This window comes from Haliotis rufescens, unplaced genomic scaffold, assembly GCF_023055435.1.
Source record: "Haliotis rufescens isolate VD_foot unplaced genomic scaffold, xgHalRufe1.0.p SCAF_7, whole genome shotgun sequence".
NCBI lineage: Eukaryota > Metazoa > Mollusca > Gastropoda > Lepetellida > Haliotidae > Haliotis > Haliotis rufescens.
The window spans coordinates 23,604,197-23,629,916 of record NW_025964361.1 but is presented as its reverse complement, the minus strand read 5'-3'; the positions used below and the strand labels follow the sequence as shown (position 1 = coordinate 23,629,916).

At 42.3% G+C, this 25,720-nt stretch overlaps 1 protein-coding gene across 3 annotated transcripts in view; it reads right to left on the bottom strand.

Annotated features, from left to right (window-relative positions):
• Nucleotides 1–25,720, bottom strand: part of LOC124137459 (eukaryotic translation initiation factor 5B-like) — a 130,024-nt gene that overhangs the window by 66,392 nt on the left and 37,912 nt on the right. For all 3 annotated transcript variants that reach the window (XM_046503755.2, XM_046503757.2, XM_046503756.2), the window contains exons 19-20: nt 7,936–8,097; nt 3,036–3,167 (exon numbers count right to left, since the gene is read on the bottom strand). In XM_046503755.2, the coding sequence (XP_046359711.2) occupies nt 3,036–3,167; nt 7,936–8,097 (294 nt within the window). The remainder of the gene's footprint in view (nt 1–3,035; nt 3,168–7,935; nt 8,098–25,720) is intronic.

The window sequence follows — 25,720 nt, the reverse complement described above, 5'->3', positions numbered from 1 at the left end:
GGTCCAGGAATTGAATCTACAATCATAGGTTTCTGACGTGCCCAAGAGACTCAACTCTGCACAGCGAATCACGGCGCCATAGACGACTGGGCCACCCTTGCCCCTGCGACCTGTTATGGGATGTCCTCAGATATTAGCTTAGCAAGTTGCGATATCTAATATGTCATTCAAAGAGATTGTGGTAAAAAATTCCCATGTAACCATTATCAGAAAAGGTTTAGTTACATCAACGTTTGATTTGGTTGGTTGGTTTGTTGTTTAACACCGTACTCAGCAATATTCCAGCTATATGACGGTGATCTGTAAATAATCAAGTCTGGACCAGACAATCCAGTGATTTACATCATGAACATCGGTCTACGCGATTGGGATCGATGACGTTCATCAAGCAAGTCAGCAAGCCTGATCACCGATCCCCATCAACGTTTGAACTTCGTTTGCACACTACTACTCGATCTCTACAAACAGGTTTCACTTGTTGTGCATGGTTTTAATATGCACCCCTCTTTTGTCAATTTTCTTAGCACCTGCGGCTCTTATTGCAACAAATATGGTATGTGAAGATGACTGCTGCTTCACACCCAACTCAGTCATATACCTGCGACAGAGGTATCATTCATTTTCAAAGCAGAACATGATGAGCTTATATTATTGATTTAAAATTTAAATCCCCTGAAAAGTTTATTTTGGCAGAATAACAACTTACAGATCTGCTCCCATTTTCGTAATATAGATATAATAATATATATACAATATGTAATATATAATATGTATTTCTTAATACATATATAGAATAAATTACGGTTATAACGAACGCAAAGGGACCACTAATTCATTATAACCGTAGTTCGTTATAAGCATATGTACAGCATAACTACAGCAAATAGTCAGGACCAAAAAGGTAAGTTTGTTATATCCGTCAGTTTGTTATAAATATGGTTTACTGTATATATGAACTCAGTTGCCAAAAAGATGACTTAAAGTATAAATATATATGAATGTATAAAACCAAACACATTGCTGAATTCGCTATCATGTTTCATTCATATCATCAGGTAGAAACTAGTGATATCTATTCAGATACATGCTACGCATTGTGTGTGGAAGGTATTCATGCTGGAGAACATATTCAACAGTGTGTTTCATTTTAAATTATACATATAAAACTGAAAAAAAGTTAGTTTTGTCATATGACAACAGGTAATCTGTCATGTCAAGTCCAGTTATCCAGTTTTAAACAAATTGTTCAAACTATGTACTTTAAAAGCAGTGAAACTTAAACTCAGCAGAGTAAACTGAGTGTCTTCAAAAACCGTAGGCCCAGTGGAAAAACAGTTGGCCCAAACATTTAGCTGAAGCAGGGAGACATACTCTTGCATTATAAATTACAAAACACAACCAGTCAACCAGAAGTTGTTACTGCTGTCACACAGAGTTTCCAGAGACTCTGTGGTGATAGGTGAAGCCGACATTTATCAAGGAAATTATCAGCTTGCAAAACATCTTTGCTACTAGATGTCACATACCATTTGTAAGGTTTAGAAATATCAAAATTATGGTTATCAAATTATTCTAAAAACTTAATTAGGTTAGTTTTTAATAGAAATTTAAGCTAACACATTCATAACATCCAGCACCAAGGAAGTGAAAATTATGGCTCTTTTCGGCAATTTTAAGATTTCATTAGATATCCACTAACTTATTTCTTTTTTTAATTTCATTGTTAAAGTTATCGGAAAAAGTCGATAAAAAGAATCACATATATTATGACATATTTCCCAATAATAGTGGCTTTCCACTCAGTGACAAAGAGAAAATACCGGAAAATACCTCCGTATTAAAAGCCTTGTATAAACAACATGTGCGAAGACTCATTTGATGTTTGGTATAGTTAAAAAGATCTGAAAATCAATAATATTGCAGTAACCGTTCGGCAGGAGTATTTTCATAGTTATAACATGTGATTTTATTGGATAGAAATTGGTTTCTAATAACATTTTTGCTGTAATTTAATATAAGGCAGCCAATCAAATTACAGCAATGGATACCGTCCTCGTGTACAATATATTTTTTTAGATATAGACAAAAGTCTTTGGTTTAATCGTGTTTATCCAACGATTGACATGAGCATTGATGTGCACAATTGGGATATGATGAAATGCATCAACCAAGTCAGCGAGCCTGACCAACGACAAGAATAATCGCCTCTGATGACAAGCTTGGGTTGCTGAAGACCTATTCTAACCCAGATCTTCATGGTTAAGTTTTGTCTTGAGAAACACTGGGAAGACCATCTGGTAACTCATTATGGCCTAACAAGTGATTGTTTCCAAAAAATACGGCAGTCAGCTGCCCATGTGTTCTGCCTGTAGATAAACCAGTGTTCATGTCACTACATGCCTTGAATAAGCTGCAGCTTCACATTTAAAGTCATTCCTCTCGGCCACTCAGTCCTTATTTCAGTTGGTGCCGGAGCCACTTATGAAATATCTCAGGTGATCAGTTGTGTTTCACCTTGCAAAACTATAATCAGACTTAATAATATGTGTATAGCCTATGTGTGTCTGAATCATGATTTGCATAAACAATATCAAACAAGCTACCGGGAACCACTGATTATCTGAATGATGACAATGTTTCTTTGTCTGTCACTTAATGCTGCACTCAGCAATATTGCAGATATATGGCGGATGCCTGTGAAGGATCAGACCTGAACCAGAAAATCCAGTGATCAATATTGAGAGCAATGATTCACACTGTCGGGGCACAATGATGACACGCTATCAATCGAGTCACAGAGCCTGATCACCAGATCCATTTGGTTGCCTCTTACGACCAGCATAACTTGCAGGGGACCTAAACTAACCCATAATTCCCTCAGGGACCTATGTCAATGAATGATGTTCTTGTCAAGGGACAACTAGTCATTCCTGGAGCACAGACAACCAGTCATTCCGAGTTTGAGTGTATTATTTAGCTATCTACTGTATATATAAGAACTATTCATATGGGTTGCACAATCAGCTTCCACCCACCTTGTAATACTCCTCCTCTTCCTTGTCACGAGCCACGTACAGCGGAAGTCCGGCCAGCGCCTTTTCAAGGTCTTTGGCAATGATCTTCACTCCCTGAGCTGCTTTCACCTCCTTGTGGTGCTCGTACTGGTTCTGTAGGGAGACAAGCACAAATGGAACTCAAAACTCATAGCTTTCTTCTACCTATGAGAGACAGTTCACAGAGGTTTGGTTAGGTTGTTTGTTGTCTAATGCCACACTCACAAATATTTCAACAATATGACGGCAGTCTGTAAATAATCAAGCCTGGCCTAGATAATCCAGTGATTGACATCATGAGCATAGATCTAAACAATTGGGATATGATGACATGAAGAAATCATGAGCACCCGATCCGGTTAACAACTTTACAACAAGAAAGGTTGCTGAAGACCAATTGTAACAGGATCTTCATGGGGGAAGTCAATAAGACGTACACACAGGTCATAAGAAAAGAGCATTTCGACAGGGTCATGTCTTGAGTGAGGGAATTAGGGCATGACTATTACATAATTTTCAGTTTGCGGTTGGCATTAAGTATTCAATGCCTGGAAATTTCAATTGATGCTGACCAAGAATCATAATTAGGACAAATTTGCCAATCAAACCCACGTTCATAGAACAAGGGACACAACTCAGCACAGTGAATTATTGTGCCTTAGATGAGTGGGCCACTTGTGCCCCAATGTGGACGTTGGAGGGAACAGAGTATTTGTACTGTGAGTGAGTGAGTGAGTGAGTGAGTGAGTGAGTGAGTGAGTGAGTGAGTGAGTGAGTGAGTGAGTGAGTGAGTGAGTGAGTGAGTGAGTGAGTGAGTGAGTGAGTGAGTACTGTTTAATGCTTTGAGCAGCATTCCAGTTATATCATGGTGTGTCAGCTTAATGTGGGAGGAAAGCCTGAAGTGATGCAGGTGTCAGACGTTTACCGCTTTTGTGAACATCATGAGCACGGGTATTGTGCTGACAAACCTAGAAACAAAATCGAGGTGAACTGGGATTCGAACCCCTGATCACAGGTTCCTAGCGAGCCCAAGGGACACAACATTGCAGAGTGAATTGTGGCACCTTACGACTGGGCCACCCGTGTCCCCTGTACTGAACTACATCACAGTGGCCAAGAATACATTTGACAACCAAATGTGATTCTGCAAATATGATTATATAATGTCTTGAGAATGATGCTGCACCTCAGTGGAAGCCATGTACCTCAGATGGTTACTCTGCTTCTGATCTTGCAAAAGTCTTTCTAGCTTCACTGTTGAGGACAAATATTCTACTTGTGAAAAGTTCTTAAAGATTGAATAAAATCATATAATTGCATTTGCCTCCAGGCTATTGTGCAAGTGAACAGGGCACAATTGATATTTGAGTAATACTTTGTAATACAAAACAGACACCATGTAATACTTGTATTTCAAAACTGGGTGATACTAGGTAATAACGGATTGTCATTACAATACTTGTACCCAACACTGGGTAATACCATCAGTCTTAGTAGAATGTGGGAAATACTAGGTAAAACTAGGAGAAAATGAAAAACTCAATAATAATATGTAATACTGGGTAATACTTTGTAGAACTGAGTAATACTATGTACTGCACTATGTGTTGTAAAACTACTGTATGAAATATTTGGCTACAAGATAATACTTGGTAACTATAATGAGAATATTTCTTGAAAGGTTAATACTACTCAATGACAAACATCATACATCAATAACAGATCAACTGAACAACTATCTGATCAACTCCATTCATACGACAATCTGATTTTTAATATAATAACACTGTTAATAAATGGATATTTTTTTATCAAATAAGAAAAACAGTTGAACCAACAAAGAAAATCCTCCTGATGAATTTACCGTATTTTCTTGAGTATAGTACGCACCCAAGTATAATGGGTAGTATTTAGTATTTTTGAAAAAAAATGGGAATATTATGCACAGAAAAAAATGACACCACACGTCTTCAGCAAACTCCGGTAAACGAATGGGTGATAAGAAACTTGGTCAGTACAAATTTGAAATTTGAGATAAAAAATCACCAGACGTGTTGTTTCTACCGTTTAAATTGGATTTTTTGTTCTGCTAGGCATTGTTTTACATCGAAGGATAAAGATTACATTATTACCGATGATTCAGTTAAAACTTACTCAATGATATAACTTTAAAGGATTTTAATGCAAGGATCGGGATGAATTGTATCCTAAACTATTTTTTTTATCAGGAATATTATATTCCAATATAAGGTTTTTTAGTTGCAGCTTTAATCAAATATATTTAAAATAATAAGCAAAGCACTTCGGTGCAGCTGATTGCGACTGCCAGTTATTTTTTTCGCATGGAACAATTTAACCAGTCACCGATGAGGCTCCCGCGCACATGATCGCGAGAACTATATGTTGACATAGATTTGTCAAACTATAACAAATATCACTTTTAACGTGTCAAAGTATGGCATTTATGATATATGTATCCATTCTCTGTCAACTAAAGTTCATTTCAAGGCGTCAATAGCGGTAATTTGACCGTGGTTGCTGCCGCATAACAGTGATTTGTGCGATCTTCCGATCGCTTCACAAGATTTCGCCGAAATTAATTAAAACAATATTAAAAGGAATTTTAAATAAAATTAATGAAATAAGTTACAAACATAAGTCCAGATATACATTGAACACTTTTTATATCCAGACAGTGTAATTACAAGATTAATTTGCGTACTTCAGTATGTATTTGTTGACATGGTATTTCCAGTGTTACGTGCTCACAGTAATGTCTTTGCGTTGGGTGGAAAAAACATCAAAACTCATTATGGCGTGTATAATGCGCACCCCCTTCTACACAGCTGTGTATTTTTGGAATAAATGTGTACACAATACTCTAGAAAATACGGTATCATTCATATTTATCCCCGGTCACAAGGTCAGTGAAACCCATTCAAGAACCCTCCTAAACTACCGGTACCCATCTACTGGAGCCTTCAAACAAGCATGTCATTACAACAGGTGTCTCTCCTGTCCACTACATTCAAGGTCAACTGACATCAGATTCAGGTCATCCCAGAGTTTGTTATCCGTGCTTACTTCACAAATAAAATATTTCGGAAACTTAAAATGAATAGCTGAAACTTCCCAAAGGATGTTTGTTGTCTGAATGGTGGAGATTAGCTGCCTTTGCGTCCATTCAGCTTAATGACTATTTAATTATAAGTCAGTCATATACCCGATGCCTCTCCCACAAAATACCTCTACAATTTGTCAAAAGTGGACTCAACGACAAAGGTCCAGTATGACCGCAAGTCCGGACCAACAAAGATTTGTTAATACAGGGAGTAGTCTTGGGCTTGACAATAGAGGAGCACCAGGGTTCACTGGTGGCCGTAACACTTGGATAAAGCCTTCTCACAACAATTTGGGGATTTGCTCGTTTATCCTAACTCTGTTATTAAGTCAAATTGATTTTAAAAGGTAGAGGTGGAGGGCGCTAATATACCCTTAACAGAAGGATATTTGTCTGCGTTGTTATTTATTTATCCATAACAACCAATTGTACCCTTATTTCACTTTCTACCCATATTTCAGTCAATATCTTCAAGGGGCCATTAAGCAGATGGTAACTGAGATGGTGAGTGAGTGAGTTGGGTCTAACCCCTCTTTAACACTATTTCTGTATCACGACATGTCACTTTGAAATGAAAGGGAACTTCTTTTGAGTAGTATTTTTATAAGTACATGCATGTAACACAGTTACACTAATCCAGAAATATTGTTTCTCAGAGTGAAGTCTACATTTATTATTGCAACAGTGTATTAATAAAAGTTATGTTCCAATAAAGTTGTTTATTGTACAAATTGTTTTGAGGAACCCTTGAAACATGCCGCAGCTGTGACGTCAAAGTGGAGGAACGTCCGCCATTATGTTTCGTTTACAGTGCATTAATCTACATGACAATGAAGTGATTTTCAGTTATTCTACACGATGTCTGGGAGGAGGAAAATGGAAACCGACTGGACATGCTATTTTGTTTCTCTTGCATTTTGAGGCATATGTCTATGGGAGAGTTCCACATTTAGCATTCATTGTTACATATAATCCAATGTTTACTGTAAATCTTCTTTAAGGTCAAGTAACAGGTGCACAGAACACAGTAGATTTTTTTACATGACAACTATATTACCAACAAGTAAAAACAAAAGGTGACTCTCCTGTTCAGTAATTGTCTAGAAATCTCCCCAAGACTAGGTGCCACAGGGTTCACATGACCACGAATCTGAATTGTGATTGGTCAAGGTCAAGTGACCCAAGGGCAGTGCAATCTGATTGGATCATGACATTTTTCAAACTAGCCGTCATCAGAGTAGTCGTTTATCACAAGTTGCTGACACAGCAAACAATGTCAGACTGAGCAAGCTTTGTGTTTTATCATCAAGATTGCTGCTAACATGGCCTTGTGACCTCATCCATGTTGAACCTCACGCTAGATAACATCTTGATGGGCAGAGCTGCTGCTCCAGTGCACTAGAGTGGCAGATTCATGTAAATATAGGTTTCACTGTCAACAAGTTCCACAATACTCTCACAAACAATACCTGGTCCATGTAAATCACAATGTTGTCTAATTCCTTTCTAATTTGACATCCAACATGGAAGTGTAAAACTCATACATAAATTTTGATGCCCCCAACTATTATTTCTTGAATGGCCTGATTCAAGGGTGTGCGTGAGGATATCACAATGGGGTACACCAAGAACGGGTCTACATAGCCATGAGAAGAAGCAAACCCGGGGGCCTCGGGAGTATTCCTGAATGCCTTAACCACTTGGCTACCCAACCACAACCCAAACTGCAAGGACATCTTTTCTGATGTCGAACTGTCTTACCTTCACTCTGAGTTCTTTCATTGGCTGAGGCATGAGTAAACCTCGTATCTGGGTGACAATTGGTCCATCAGTTCCTGCCAAGACAACACTGGCTCCCTCGTTAATCTTTCCATCAACCAGGATGACATCAATCGTTGTGCCGAGCCCTGGCAGTGCCTTCACCTGAAAACCAGAAAGTGAGTGAGTGAGTGAGTGAGCGAGTGAGTGAGTGAGTGAAAGTGATACTGCCTGTATGTAACTATTACTCGTGTTGACAGGTGAAGTGAAATGGGGTTTAATGTCGCATTTAATATCAAGATCATTGCACTTATAAGTCATGCAGCGACGTGCATGCACGTGTGTGTGTGGCTGCTTGTACTAGACCAGATATATGGCAGGTGCAAGCCTACTGAGAGACCGTGCCACAGCCTAACATGGACACCCCACTTATACAGTAGGGGTGGGTTTTTGAGGTTTTTGAGGTTTTTGCATTGCAGAAGGTCGTATTGCGATATGTATCATGACATATTGTATAATTCTAAATTTTGAATTCTGAAGCAATCTGATACATTAAGGTATGAATTGAAGTTCATAAATGGAACAAAACAAGATGCTGGTACAACATAATGTTTACTCAGTCAATAAATACGCAGCCATCTTGGGGCCCCGGATGCATGCTGCGGGGCAGCAAAGGTATTTGGCAAGTATCTAACATTAAACACATGACAAAAATCACTATTCGAAATCACAGGATATATCAAGCATGAAAAAAATGATATTGTGATACATATAGTGGAAAGAATTAACCTCAGTTTAGTGATATACTGATAATACCATCCACCCTTATTAGACACAGTATCCTGACTCTGAACCAACCAGTCCATAGTTTATCCCCTTAATGCTGACTACAGGCAGGGTAACAACATGTACCAATTTTAAGAGATGTAGCCAGGGATCGAAACACTGACCTTCTGCTCTCCAGGTGGACACTCTCTCAACTACACTACGGAGGCAATCTCCACGTCGCCAGTGAAGCCTCAAGCAAATGGTCTAGGCAGGGTATATCATGGTCATCAAGTCAACCTGCATCTTACCAGACAATCCACTGATTGATATTATGAGCAACCACTCATGTCGTTGGGGATAAAATGACACTACATCAACCAAGGCACTGAGCATGACCATTAAGTCGCCTCGACAAACATACGTTGCAAGGCGCCTAACTAAGCCAGAATCCCCACACGGGACGATAGGGTCAAGACAAACACCTTACCATAGTGTTCTGCTCAAGTCATATTATTTTAAGTCAAATTATGAAATTGTATTGAAAACCTTACTATTCAGTTTCACATACACAATTATATTTCTTTTTCTAAGAATGTTTATTAATAAGACAACAGAAGATTACTTACACAATGTACATGTTGGCCTATGACAGGCCATGAAATGAATAATGTCAAAATATGTCAAAATTCATTAAAGGAATTTGGAACCTAAAGGGATTTATCCAGGATTCCCTACTAAGTGCATGTGGCAGGTAATTTTGGAAGGACAATCCTTATTTTGCTCCAAATTGACAGTGAAATACCAGTCACTTTAACAAAGCCATAACATTAGTTATTACTAAATAACATGAAGTGAGAAAATTGGAATTCCAATTTGGGAATTTTCACTGTCATTTACTGTGAATTCAGTCTGAATAATGGCTCCTGAGCAGCTCCAGATGAATCATGGATCTTCTCATTGAAATCCGGCCATATGCTTTCATCCATGGTTTATAGATTTTTCTTAGGGTAGATCAAAATGATGTGACAGCTCACACCTAATTAACAAGTTCGTTTCATAATGACCCACACAGGTGTCAACTCAGTACATATCCTCACCACCCCAACCAACACCAGTGCAAAGATCACGACCACCACACCTCAGCTTTTTTCATGACAAAAATGCAATATTTTCCTGACAATTTAATTATAACGTACAACTAAGTCTTTCAATGAAAATCAATTTGATAAGGGAAGCTGCTGACACTAGAGTGACCTTAAACGTCCCCGTCTGACTGGAACAAATATTGCCCCGCTTTCAGCCACCCTGGCATCCAACTAATGTAATATTTAATGCCTTTTCAGGCAGCCCTCTTCAATAGACGTCATAACGCGAGGTGACGGAGTCATTGGGCAGGCATTACTGTGCCTGGTTCCTCCAAACTCCCATTCTGACAACTCATAAATTACAATCTAGGTAGATGTAGTGAGGGTGGACCCCAGGACGGAACATGTTGGCTGAATACTCCCGTCAGATCAGTGTCACCCCAATAACACACAAATAGCTCTAATCTCATAGCACCCATTTAGTACACCTGCAGTCTGCCCAGGAAGGGTGGCGGGGGTGTGGGGGAAGGGTAGTGCTCTGACAGGGTGGATTGTGTGAGAGGTGAGGTAAGTGCCCAGACAGGGTGGATTGGGGTGGGGGTTAGTGCTCTGACAGGGTGGATTGGGGGAGAGGTGAGGTTAGAGCTGTGACAGGGTGGATTGGGTGAGAGGTGAGGTTAGTGCTCTGACAGGGTGGATTGGGTGAGAGGTGAGGTAAGAGCTGTGACAGGGTGGATTGGGGTGAGGGGTGAGGTTAGAGCTCTGACAGGGGGGATTGGGGTGGGGGTTAGTGCTCTGACAGGGTGGATTGGGTGAGAGGTGAGGTTAGAGCTCTGACAGGGTGGATTGGGGTGAGGGGTGAGGGGCGAGGTTAGAGCTCTGACAGGGGGGATTGGGGTGAGGGGTGAGGTTAGAGCTCTGACAGGGTGGATTGGGGTGAGGGGTGAGGTTAGAGCTCTGACAGGTTGGGTTGGGGTGAGGGGTGAGGTAAGAGCTTTGACAGGGTGGATTGGGGTGAGGGGTGAGGTTAGAGCTCTGACAGGGTGGATTGGGGTGAGAGGTGAGGTAAGAGCTCTGACAGGGTGGATTGGGGTGAGGGGTGAGGTTAGAGCTCTGACAGGGTGGATTGGGGTGAGGGGTGAGGTTAGAGCTCTGACAGGGTGGATTGGGGTGAGGGGCGAGGTTAGAGCTCTGACAGGTTGGATTGGGGTGAGGGGTGAGGTTAGAGCTCTGACAGGGTGGATTCGGGTGAGGGGTGAGGTTAGAGCTCTGACCGGGTGGATTGGGATGGGGGTTAGTGCTCTGACAGGGTGGATTGGGGTGAGGGGTGAGGTTAGTGCTGGCGGTGGAGAAGTGGAACAGGTGGAAATATAGCGGGATGAAGGGGCTGGGTGAAGGGTAAAGAGGCGGATGAAGGGCTGGGTGAAGGGCCGGGTGAAGGGTTAGTTGGTTGGTTGGTTTGTTGTTTAACGCCGCACTCAGCAATATTCCAGCTATATGACGGCAGTCTGTAAATAATCGAGTCAGGACCAGACAATCCAGTGATTGATATCATGAGCATCGATCAATGCAATTGGGATCGATGACATGTATCAACCAAGTCAGCGAGCCTGACCACCCGATCCCGTTAGTCGCCTTTTACGACAAGCATAGTCGCCTTTTACGGCAAGCATGGGTAGCTGAAGACCTATTCTCCCCCGGAATCTTCACGGGTCGTCGGGTGAAGGGCCGGGTAAAGGGGTCGGGTGAAGGGACCAGTTGAAGGGAACATCAATCATACATGGAGAACAGGAATACTAGGTAGGAATATTCATCTGTCATAGGCCAATCATCAATAATTTCATTTGAATAGGAACAGCTCTTTAAATATGTCAATGCTATGTTAAAAACTCACTCACTTCTTGAGGAAGGTACAAAAGGTTTAACTTAATCTGAGATGAAAATCTATATTTTTGCAAACTGAGGCTTCTGTTTCCCTGTATCTATCTGATTCTGTGTGTGTAAGCCTTGCCATGGCTTCCAGACCAAGAAGCCTTGTCCTGATCGTACCACTTCAGGGTCCCTACGTAACCCCCCTCCCCACACCACCCCCATCCCCCCTCTGCCACGTGTGTGCCATACCAAGGATGTAATCTCCCTCATACAATTCTCCACCCGCTTTCAAGAAGGGACGTTAATGCAATAATCTCAGGTGTCGATGCCATAGATTGCAATTCCTAAGAGCAACAACAATCCAAGATTTGACAGTGAGGTGAAACTTAAATTGTCACTAGAGGACTGTAAACATGACTTGCGTAAGCTGGATGTTTACACTGACCACCAACAGGGGGCGCTGCTAGGCAAGGTACACACAGGTGTGTGTAACTAGCTCGACGCTCACACGTGCAACTGTAGCCCAGAATCCTGCCACACTTGGGTACATCAAGGGATATCATCCAATACTGGATCTTACATTGTCTTTAAAAAGTCCACTTCACTTTTACTTCTTTTTTTTTTAAATCCTGGTTTGTGATGATTTTTCTTCTTTCAAATTTGGTTATGAAAAAGTAAGATAAAAATATCATGTTCTCAACCACCCAATACCACTGAATATGAGTGAATCTGGTATAGTTCAGGGTTACAATGGCTACTAGCTCCTTAGTGAGTAACGAGACGTTGTCATGGGAACTAAACTTGGGCAAACAGGGAGTCCCAGCTAGTCTCCAAAAACAAAGTCTCCAAACACCTCAACTTGTGACATGCAAAGTTTTGTAAGAAAGTATTTAACAGTTTTTGAGTTACGCTCCGGAAACGAACACCACCCTTATAGAACCTAAGTCCAATTTGTTGCCATGTAAACGTAAAAAATTAAAATTCCTAAAATTCCTAAATAGCAAAAGGCACAACTTCACCACTTATGTGATATAAATGCAAAGTTTGATGAAGAAATATTAAACGGTTTTCGAGTTCTGCTCTGGAAACGATTCAGATAGACGGACGGACGGACATGCCCATAGCTATATCCTCCTGCATTATATGCCAGGGGGATAAAAAGTGATGTTTAAAAGTATAACTTCACCTATTGCCATTTACACAATTTTTTACAAGAACTACTTTTCATGGGGAATCCCCGAGGTGAACATTTCTCTCTTGTCTCCCCTGCTTACCACGTTCTTGAGGATCAGCACTATAGGACAATAAATAAACATTTCTTTTGCACACAATGTTTCACTGAAACACTTATTTACATACATGTAATTGCATTAAGCCCCTGGATGCCACAGGAACATAGATCTCTATACATTGTCCCTCCTCTTTAACCCTCACTGTTAAGTCAAAAAAAAAAAATACACGTAGGATTTTCCACTGTCATTTTAAGCAAAGCAAAATTACTGAAAATTACCTGAAAATTAGGAACATTGTTAATCTTGCCATCTTTGACACATTACTAAATCACCATTCACAGTTTACTTTCGTGTATGTTTTGAAATCCCAAAATCGGTTATTTACTCAGAAAATTAATTTTCAAAACTAGCATATAAGTGATCATGGGTATCTTTTTTTTCAATCAAAATCACCAATGATCATTCGGAAACATCGCCGATAACCAAAGAATCGTTTCGAATGTTTTGAAATATGCAAACACAAATGTTGAAGCCAACTTTCCGCATACTGGACAATGTTTACAAAATCATGTTTCATGTGAGCCAGTTATGAGGCACCTATCACATGACGATTGTCAGAATGTTTCTGATTACTTACATGACACATTTATGTATGTACGATCCCTGAATCAACAGAAGTCCCATCGTAAAATGCCAGATACTGACAGATAGTGGACATGCCATTTTGTAAAAGTTGATCACGGGTTGTGATGTCTTACGTCAACATTGTTGCACATTTTTGATATTTCTTTTGAGGTGAAGGTTGGTGCAAAATAGTAAGTCATTTCTTTTGTAAAACTGATATTATTAACTCTCATTAATTAACAATGAGTTGTGTTTTTTATTTATTGAATTGAAACATCTTTGTTTTGCAAAAGTGTAATTTATTGAGTGTGTAAATAATTTCTATATGATAATAACTTCAAAACATTCAAACATATCGAAATTTAAAAGTTATTTTCCGGCCATCTTGGCGTTCTGCTTCCATTTTTAAAAATTATACAAGATACCTTATCTTATAATCTTGTCCATTTTCTCTTCCATGAAATAGTCAATGCAGCTCAAATTTGTATCGTGTCATCCTAAGAGCCATCTGTTTGCATGTTTTGTCTACAAAATATGCACAAGACAGTTAACTGATTAACAAACCATCTGCAAATTAGTGTCATTGCCACCCATGACCAAGGTTAGCCAAGCATTTGCCAGGATCTGAGCTTCAGAGATGAAAGTGACACAGTAACCTACTTCCCCTCGATTATGAATGAACTGTCTGGCTCCATGATTATTCACATTGCCAGTTACAAATGGCACGCCCCACTCTGGGGGCTCCAGTCAGGTTTGTACATAAAAGATAGACATGAAAGAAGTCATGTGAGAGGAATGTTTTGACGGGTTCTTTTAAGCTGTGACGACAATCCTGCTTGCAAAGAAACAAACCCCATTACGTACACACATTGTTTTTATTGGGAGGAATTGAATATGTCAATGACACCAACTGAAGTCTTAAAGGGGTATTCCTCACATTTAAAGAAGAGTGAGAGAGTGAGTTGAGTTTTATGCAGCTTTTAGCAATATTCCAGTAAAAACATGGCAGTGAGTGAGTGAGTGAGTGAGTGAGTGAGTGAGTGAGTGAGTGAGTGAGTGAGTGAGTGAGTGAGTGAGTGAGTGAGTGAGTGAGTGAGTGAGTGAATATAGTTTTACGCTACTTTTAGTATTATTCCAGCAATATCACGGTGGGGGACACCAGAAACAGGTTTCACACATTGTACTCATGTGGGGAATCAAACCTGGGTCTTCGGCATGATGAGTGAACGCTTTCACTATGAGGCTATCCCACTGACTGATATTGTGAGCAACAATCCACATTTTTTTCGGTAGTGACATGCCATCTGCCCAGTCACTTTTGGGGGGGTCGTCACCTGATCCATTTGGTCGCCACTTACATCCAGCATAGGTCGCTGTGGACAAATCCAATCCCAGAATATCCACGGGAGTGTTAAGTTTAAAATGCTAGATTTCAACCCTTTTAAATCAATGAGAACAGCATAACTCACATTATTATTCCAGCAATAAATTTTCAAAACTGTCCGTTTTATTCATTGTCCCACTACATCAGCCTGTCATATTTCAGCTAAGTTTGTTTTCCCACAAGCATTTCATGTTGTCATGACCGCAGGGTGCCTTCCCCACACCTGGAACAATGGGCCATGTCTTAATGACAAATGGGAATTAAGACATTTTTATTATCTGAATTAATTGACTTAATTTCCTCCTGTTTTACATGTGAAACAAACTATATTTACACTTAGCAACATGTTCTAGTTGTTAGAAAAGCACACAGACAAATTACCTTTCATGACAGACATGTGGATATCTTGTTAAGCAAATGTGTCGTTTCTGATGTTTAGAGTTCACGTAATATATCTGTAATAATTCTGTGTACAATCTGAAGGGGACCTAACATTTAAAGGGGCACTCCTCTCTAAAACAAGGCTAGGATGAATAGCATTTTCCACAAAATGAGGTTTAACATCACTTGTAGGTGAACAGGTGCAAGAAACTTGTTTATCGGGAGTTGGTTTGGTAACTTATTCTGCAGAATGGTGAGAGTGAGTGAGGGTTGGGTTTGTGGCGTGACCAGTGGCCAACATTGTCTAGTGTGACCAGTGACCCACATTGTCTTGTGTGATCCACATTGTCTAGTGTGACCAGTGACCCACATTGTCTAGTGTGACCAGTGACTCTCATTGTCTAGTGTGACCAGTGACCCACATTGTCTTGTGTGATCCACATTGTCTAGTGTGACCAGTGACCCACATTGTCTAGTGTGACCAGTGACTCTCATTGTCTAGTGTGACCAGTGACCCACATTGTCTTGTGTGATCCACATTGTCTAGTGTGACCAGTGGCCCACATTGTCTAGTGTGACCAGTGGCCCACATTGTCTAGTGTGACCAGCGACCCACATTGTCTAGTGTGACCAGTGATCCACATTGTCTAGTGACCAGTGACCCACATTGTCTAGTGTGACCAGTGATCCACATTGTCTAGTGTGACCAGTGACCCACATTGTCTAGTGTGACCAGTGACCCACATTGTCTAGTGTGACCAGTGGCCCACATTGTCTAGTGTGACCAGTGACCCACATTGTCTTGTGTGACTAGTGACCCACATTGTCTTGTGTGATCCACATTGTCTAGTGTGACCAGTGGCCCACATTGTCTAGTGTGACCAGTGGCCCACATTGTCTAGTGTGACCAGTGACCCACATTGTCTAGTGTGACCAGTGATCCACATTGTCTAGTGACCAGTGACCCACATTGTCTAGTGTGACCAGTGATCCACATTGTCTAGTGTGACCAGTGACCCACATTGTCTAGTGTGACCAGTGATCCACATTGTCTAGTGTGACCAGTGACCCACATTGTCTAGTGTGACCAGTGACTCTCATTGTCTAGTGTGACCAGTGACTCACATTGTCTAGTGTGACCAGTGACCCACATTGTCTTGTGTGACCAGTGACTCACATTGTCTTGTGTGACCAGTGACCCACATTGTCTAGTGTGACCAGTGACTCACATTGTCTTGTGTGACCAGTGACTCACATTGTCTAGTGTGACCAGTGACTCATATTGTCTTGTGTGACCAATGACCCACATTGTCTAGTGTGACCAGTGACTCACATTGTCTTGTGTGATCCAAAATGGATGGTCAGAGCTGACAAGCAGCCGCACTATTCAAGGTTGACAGATTGTTTTCTTTAAAGATGTCCATACTTCATGGCCATTGTGACCACCTCATCATCAACTTCTTCAGCTCTTTCAAGCATTGGGTACCGGGATGTCTGTGTGTTAATCTTCAGAAGAATACAACCCAAAAGCCATACCATTAAATGAGCGAGTGAGAAAGGAAATAGGGTTTAACACCAGCTTAAATGACCTTTCATTGACTTGTTAAAATCTCAAGAAGATAAAAATAGAAATGGTGCTGACAAACCAAGAACGATAATCAACAAGAATCTGAGATCCGAAAACCGAAAACCACTGATCCTGGTATGACTAAGGGAAGTAAATCTGCAGAGCAAGTCACAACAGTGAGCACTAGTGGATTGAAGAAGCCCCAGCTGATGTTGTACCTGCATGGTAGTGAGCATGTGTTAGCAATATGGTTGATGGAGCCAGATTTGTGGAGTGGGGCTTCCCTACATGATGTTCGGGGCAGAAATGGGCAGCTGGGTGACATTTCTACACAGGATGTGCAGCTACTAACAAACTCGTAAGAATGGGTATTTGTAAACAAACGTGTGTACTTCAACCAGTGAGCATGGTGCTTCATGTACAGGCCAATGAAGGCGGTCCCTTTGAGCAGTACACACTGGGCCCATGGGGGTCTCCTTATCTCGGGGTAGTAAACAAGCAAGAAATATACTGTTCTACATGGACATGTGTTACAATTCAACATATCCTGTGAATGTTTCTCTTGGTGGATGGAGGAGACGAGGAAACTCAAATTTAGCCCCCAAGTCTGCCCCTAGGTAGGATTTACAACACTACATCAATAGGAATTGGCCACAAGTCATCACTAATATGCTCTTGTGGAGAACTTCCTCAACAGCTGCAAGAGTATGATAAACTTCATTCTTCACAGTGGTGCGATCTACATAGAGTGAGTGAGTGAGTCAGTGTTTTTGTTGTTGTTTAATATCGCACTAAGCAATAATCATATTCCAGCCACATGACAGCAGTCTGTAACCAATCGAGTCTGACAATCCAGTGACTGACATTATGAGCATTGATCTACGCATTTGGGATACAATAAGATGGATACACCATGTCAGTGAGTCTAAACATCTGAGCCCGTTAGTCACCTCTCACAAATACTAGGACAAATTCTAACCCGAGTGAGTGAGTGAGAGTGAGAGAGTGAGTGAGTGAGAGGACGTGTTTGTCATGGGGCAAGTGAGTGAGTTGAGAAGTCAATGTGTGAATGTTGTTTTACTATGCAGTTATCAGGAATCACTGGACCAGGCTAAAGAGTGGGTGGGGTTGGATGAGAGATAAGTTGGTTGAGTAGTCGAATAGTTGGGTGAGTGAGTGTATTGAGTGTGTGAAGAGACAGCAAGAGAAAGTGAAACAGATTGCCTGTATTGTCTGGAGGCATCAAGAACAAGAGTTATTACACAATTGAAAGGAATTAACCAAGGTCTCCAGTGTGACCACCTAACGCCTTAGCCACTAAAGTGGCCACCAAACTACCCATAGATACCCATATTCCCTGTCTCTTCTCATAACAATCATGGGGCACCCTGGTGACACCCACCAATACCCCGCCTTCATTGTGGCCACCGGATACTCATATTCCCTGTCTCTTCTCATAACAATCATGGTGCACCCTGGTGACACCCACCAATACCCCGCCTCCATTGTGGCCACCGGATACTCATATTCCCTGTCTCTTCTCATAACAATCATGGTGCACCCTGGTGACACCCACCAATAACCCGCCTCCATTTTGGCCACCGGATACTCATATTCCCTGTTTCTCCTCAAGACAAGCATGGGGGACAGGCATTATTTCATATTGCAGACATGACCTAAATGTAAGTAAACAAGTCAACAAGAAACTAGAGCAATTAGTAACCTATTACATCCTCATATGAAACCACAAAAAGTTCAATAGCCTTCATCATTTCCATATTCAAACTGATGGCAACAACCTGGTCCCAAATAAAAGCCACAGCAGAAACATCATTCCCTCAATTTGAGTGTAATCCTAGTGCCCTGCATTGGCATGGACAGAGCTAGGTAACATGGCGGCAGCATGTGAAGGGCCCTGGAGGAGGAGCCCTGTGACAGGCAGGCGGGCTCCAAGGTTGGGGAGAAGAGAGGGGGCCTTCCTGTTTATTTTATGTTAGTGGCTTAAACAGGCTTCTTCTGCCTGGTGACCCCTGACAGGAGTCCGGGTTCTCTCATCCAAGCACCACCTCTGTGTTGATCGAGAAACAAGACACACACTGGCCCTCAGGTCCACCACTTAACACCTGTCTAATTGGGCTGTGACACTGAACATAGTCCTGGGTAAAGCTGAAGGCAAATATTGTCCAAAGATCTTTAAGTGACATCTGTCTCACTCACTGTGAAACCATTCAGTAAGCGTGGTTTTATGTAATCTTTAGGGACATTGCAGTATTAGCTTTGGATGGCTAGAATGGGCATTAACATTGTGAGTGAGTGAGTGAGTGAGTGAGTGAGTGAGTGAGTGAGTGAGTGAGTGAGTGAGTGAGTGAGTGAGTGAGTGAGTGAGTGAGTGAGTGGGTGAGTGAGTGTATGATGGGACCATCTACATCAATGCCTGTATTCTGAAGATGAAGACGTAACCATGCTTTGCGACTTCATCTTTTAAACTTTTGAAGGTCCAAATAAACAAACTGTCAGATTTTGTATTTGAGTGAGTGAGTTGGGTTGAACGCCACTTTTAACAGTATTACAGTTATATCACGGCGTGTCAGCTTAATGTGGGAGAAAAGCCCGAAGTGATGCAGGTCTAAGACGTTTAACACTTCGGTGAAATCCATGAGCACAGGTGTGGTGCTGACAAACCTAGAAACATGATTGTGGTGAACCGGGATTCGAACCACAATCATAGGTTTCTGGCGTGCCCAAGGGACGCAACTCTGCACCATGAATCGCAGCACCTTAGACGACTGGGCCACCCGTGCCCGCCTTTTATTTGAAATTTCATAAAAACTATGCATGTTGTTGGCATGTAACCTGACATATCCTGTGACATTGTTCTGCAACACTGACTCCATAAAGAGTCCTTCTATTGATCAGCTGATGCTGGGACAGATACCGTATTGTCTCAGAGTACATAGCAAACTTTTCCCCAAAAAAATACAGCTGTGTAGAAGTGGGTTCACATAATACATGCCTACAATGAATTTTAATGTTCTTTCCCCAACACAAAGACATTACCGTGAGCATGTAACACCGGATTACAATGTCAGTATATCCGTACTGAAGTACACAATTTAACCCTGTTAATGTACGATCTGATTAAAAAGTGGTACAATGTATTCATGAATAAATATTCATATCTGTTACCTCATATTCGTGATTCGAATCATATTTGTCACTTTGTGTATTCGTGACAGACCTCCATCATATCCTTTGATTCGTTACAGCAGACATGCTAGCCCACCATCCCGAGGCTAGTAAAAGTGTCAATGGGCTAGTCAATTGTGGAGGGAAAGAACAATCCCTGGCTGGTGGAATAACTGAATTGGCCTTCTACCTATGAAGAAATTTAGCCAAATGATTTATGTTTAATCACATTGTTCCTTTTTCATGGTTCATACAGAATTTAAGGCACAACACATGATATTTTCAAGGACATTTTCAGGATCCCCCAAAAGATTCAAGGTCATGCAAATTATACATTGTAACAAATTTCTTAATATTTGGAAATATATGCAGATCGTTTGAAGGCGCATAACTCTTTGGTTATAAACAATGAACACATCTTATTCAAGTATTTAACTGAATTCAAAATAAAAATAAGTATCCCTACTTTTTGGGTTATTTATTTCAGGGTCTTTTAAAGTCCAAATTTAAAATCAGAACTCTCCAAGCCTGTGTGAAGCCTGCTTTTTCTGTTGATATTAATAGAACTATTACGGTAATTGTGTCCCTTTGAAACTAGCACACCTCCACAACAAACTGCATGTTTATCTAGGCACAAAACATAATGAAGAGATTTACTCTTAAAGCTACAAGATTAACCTACCCATCCTTTCACAGCACACAGAGGGTGTTACAAAGAGCTGATCAGCTGTTGGAGATAGTGGACAGATTTAATAATGTTCCACCATCTTGCTATTGATGCACCTGTTTGCACACTCACGTCACACAAAGAGGAGGCCATGCTTATAAACTCAGGAGATTAACCCTTCAAACCCCTGCCCCCAGCGCTTTGTGTTCATCCGTCTCACAAGCCCTTGTTTAAAATACTTGTGCCTTGAAAAATGTGTACATCATGCTTGGTATTCATCAGCTTAAACTTAACAGGAGTCACAGACACTTATCATGCCCCTTACAAACAACAGCTTTGGAAAATGTTTTCAACATGAGAAACTTCAAAATAATTGCCAAGCATCCAAGTTTTATTTTATTTTTCATGTTGAATTTAATCCCCTTTTCGCTTTCTTTGAACACTGGACTCATTCAGGCTCAACAGGAGATAGCTGGATCCACTCCAGGGTGTATGTAGCTCTCAGAGATCTTCTATCTGCATGAACTCAAGTGTCCTGTAGCAGCATATACACAATATGCTGGAGCCCATGCAATATACACAATACAGGAGAGCCCAAACGATATACACAATATCAGGGAGCCTGGGGGACAAACAATATCACGGAGCCTACAGGATATACACAATATTGAGGAGCCCACGCAATATTCACAATATCGAGAAGTCCACGCTATATACACAATATTGTGGAGCCCACGGGATATACACAATACAGGAGAGCCCAAACGATATACACAATATCAGGGAGCCTGGGGGACATAAACAATATCACGGAGCCTACAGGATATACACAATATTGAGGAACCCACGCAATATTCCCAATATCGAGAAGTCCACGCTATATACACAATATTGTGGAGCCCACGGGAGATACACAATATTGTGGAGCCCATGGATATACACAATATCGAGAAGTCCATGTGATATACACAATATCGAGAAGTCCATGTGATGTACACAATATCGAGAAGTCAATGTGATATACACAAGATCGAGGTGGGCATGCGACATACACAATCCCAAAGAGCACACAGGATATACACAATATCGCAGAGCCTACAGGATATACACAATACTGAAGAGCCCATGGGATATACACAATAATGGCGAGCCCAAACAATATACAAAAATCGAGGAGCCCACGCCATATACACAATATCGAGGAGCCCATGCAGAGAGGAGTGATAGCCACATGTCCTGACCACGGTGTATTTCTACACAGAGAGGAGTGATGGGCCCTACCCTGACCATGGTGTATTTCTACACTGAGAGGAGTGATGGGCCCATGCCCTGACCATGGTGTATTTCTACACAGAGAGGAGTGATGGGCCCTACCCTGACCATGGTGTATTTCTACACTGAGAGGAGTGATGGGCCCATGCCCTGACCATGGTGTATTTCTACACAGAGAAGAGTGATGGCCGCATGTCCTGACCACGGTGTATTTCTACACAGAGAAGAGTGATGGCCGCATGTCCTGACCACGGTGTATTTCTACACAGAGAAGAGTGATGGCCGCATGTCCTGACCACGGTGTATTTCTACACAGAGGGGAGTGATGGGCCCATGCCCTGACAACGGTGTATTTCTACACAGAGGGGAGTGATGGGCCCATGCCCTGACCACGGTGTATTTCTACACAGAGAGGAGTGATGGCCGCATGTCCTGACCATGGTGTATTTCTACACAGAGAAGAGTGATGGCCGCATGTCCTGACCATGGTGTATTTCCACACTCAGAGGAGTGATGGGCCCATGCCCTGACCACGGTGTATTTCTACACAGAGAAGAGTGATGGCCGCATGTCCTGACCACGGTGTATCTCTACACAGAGGGGAGTGATGGGCACATGCCCTGACCACGATATATTTCTACACAGAGAGGAGTGATGGGAACATGCCCTGACCATGGTGTATTTCTACACATGGGGGAGTGATGGGCACATGCCCTGACCACGGTGTATTTCTACACAGAGAGAGGCGTGATGGGAACATGCCCTGACCACGGTGTATTTCTACACACGGAGGAGTGACGGACACATGTCCTGACCATGGTGTATTTCTACACAGAGAGAAGTGATGGTAACATGCCCTGACCACGGTGTATTTCTACACACAGAGAGGCGTGATGGGAACATGCCCTGACCATGGTGTATTTCTACACAGAGGGGAGTGATGGCCGCATGTCCTGACCATGGTGTATTTCTACACTGAGAGGAGTGATGGGCCCATGCCCTGACCACGGTGTATTTCTACACAGAGAGGAGTGATGGCCGCATGCCCTGACCACGGTATATTTCTACACACAGAGAGGAGTGACGAACACATGCCCTGACCACGGTGTATTTCTACACAGAGAGGAGTGATGGGAACATGCCTTGACCACGGTGTATTTCTACACACGGAGGAGTGACAGACACATGCCTTGACCACGGTGTATTTCTACACACGGAGGAGTGACAGACACATGCCCTGACCACGGTGTATTTCTACACACGGAGGAGTGACAGACACATGCCTTGACCACGGTGTATTTCTACACACGGAGGAGTGACAGACACATGCCCTGACCACGGTGTATTTCTACACACGGAGGAGTGACGGACACATGCCCTGACCACGGTGTATTTCTACACACGGAGGAGTGACGGACACATGCCCTGACCACGGTGTATTTCTACACACAAAGAGGAGTGACGAGTGACGGCCACATGGTGATGCTGAATGAATTAATCAAACCACAACTATTTCAGTCTGAGCCAAGATGAATGAAGGAGGAATGTTTCCTATAGCTCCCTGGCTGGCAGTGCAGTAGGCTGATTAGTGGGAGATAATTAGCCTTCCAGATGCCTGCTGGCTTATTTTAGGGAATGTGAAGCTTCACCACCAACAACTCACACAGGCACCTGACGCAGGTACTGTGCAGTGCACACCTGATGCAGGTACTGTACAGTGCACACCTGATGCAGGTACTGTACAGTGCACACCTGACACAGGTACTGTACAGTGCACACCAGACGCAGGTACTGTACAGTGCACACCAGAAGCAGGTACTGTACAGTGCACACCAGACGCAGGTACTGTACAGTGCACACCTGACCAAGGTACTGTACAGTGCACACCTGATGCAGGTACTGTACAGTGCACACCTGATGCAGGTACTGTACAGTGCACACCTGATGCAGGTACTGTACAGTGCACACCTGACGCAGGTACTGTACAGTGCACACCAGACGCAGGTACTGTACAGTGCACACCAGACGCAGGTACTGTACAGTGCACACCTGACGCAGGTACTGTACAGTGCACACCCGACCAAGGTACTGTACAGTGCACACCAGACGCAGGTACTGTACAGTGCACACCAGACGCAGGTACTGTACAGTGCACACCAGATGCAGGTACTGTACAGTGCACACCAGACGCAGGTACTGTACAGTGCACACCTGACCAAGGTACTGTACAGTGCACACCTGATGCAGGTACTGTACAGTGCACACCTGATGCAGGTACTGTACAGTGCACACCTGATGCAGGTACTGTACAGTGCACACCTGACGCAGGTACTGTACAGTGCACACCAGACGCAGGTACTGTACAGTGCACACCAGACGCAGGTACTGTACAGTGCACACCTGACGCAGGTACTGTACAGTGCACACCCGACCAAGGTACTGTACAGTGCACACCAGACGCAGGTACTGTACAGTGCACACCTGATGCAGGTACTGTACAGTGCACACCTGACGCAGGTACTGTACATTGCACACCAGACGCAGGTACTGTACAGTGCACACCAGACGCATGTACTGTACAGTGCACACCTGACGCAGGTACTGTACAGTGCACACCTGACCCAGGTACTGTACAGTGCACACCTGACCCAGGCACTGTACAGTGCACACCTGACGCAGGCACTGTACAGTGCACACCTGACCAAGGTACTGTACAGTGCACACCTGACGCAGCTACTGTGCAGTGCACACCTGACGCAGGTACTGTACAGTGCACACCTGACGCAGGCACTGTACATTGCACACCTGACGCAGCTACTGTACAGTGCACACCTGACGCAGCTACTGTACATTGCACACCTGACGCAGCTACTGTACAGTGCACAGATACTGTATAGTGCACACCTGACGCAGCTTGTTAGTTATTCCAGCTTCCCCCCTTATTCCAGATGATTACCATCAAGGACACCAATATTTAAAAGCCAAACAATAATTCATTATGACCACCAAACAAACAAACAACTTTGAGGTCTAATTGCCATTCTTCACAGATGCATATGGTATATACACATAAAATATTTCATTCATGAAAACTTCACCTGTAATTAGCTTCCACATCACATACACAGCAAGTCATAAAAGCTTTTGTAATCACAGCACACGAACCAGGAATTAACATAACCTTTATCCCATCATGCATCACAAACAGCTGGTGTCACCCGCAATCTGACAAAGAATGACGCTGACTGCAACAACAGAGCATATTCAATTACATGGACATCCTCTCATGGCTTTCCCAAGCAGCAATCACACATACATATTAATTAAATGGCACGGAAATAGGATGCTGATATGGGTAATTCCTTCTGATCTTCCATGAGTTGGTCCGATGTTACCATACCATATTGCACCTAATAAGAAGTGCGACTGTAGAAAGTCACGGTTGTATCAGCACATACTGTATTCGAATAGAACTGAATTTTTAGAATAATATTTTTGTGAAAAAAACAGAGTTGAAAGATAAATTTTGTGGTTTATGCTGACAACCTGAAATGTTTATATACGACAGATATATTTTTCCAGAATTTAATTGCCCATAATTAACGTTGCATATAACACACGAGTGTGTATTATATGTGAATAAATAAGTCTTGTGTACATTGATCAATCGGGAGGGGTGCTAATTGGGATTGTTCACTAGCCAATATTATAGCAAATATCGCCGTGGGCACTTATTACGTCGAATACGGT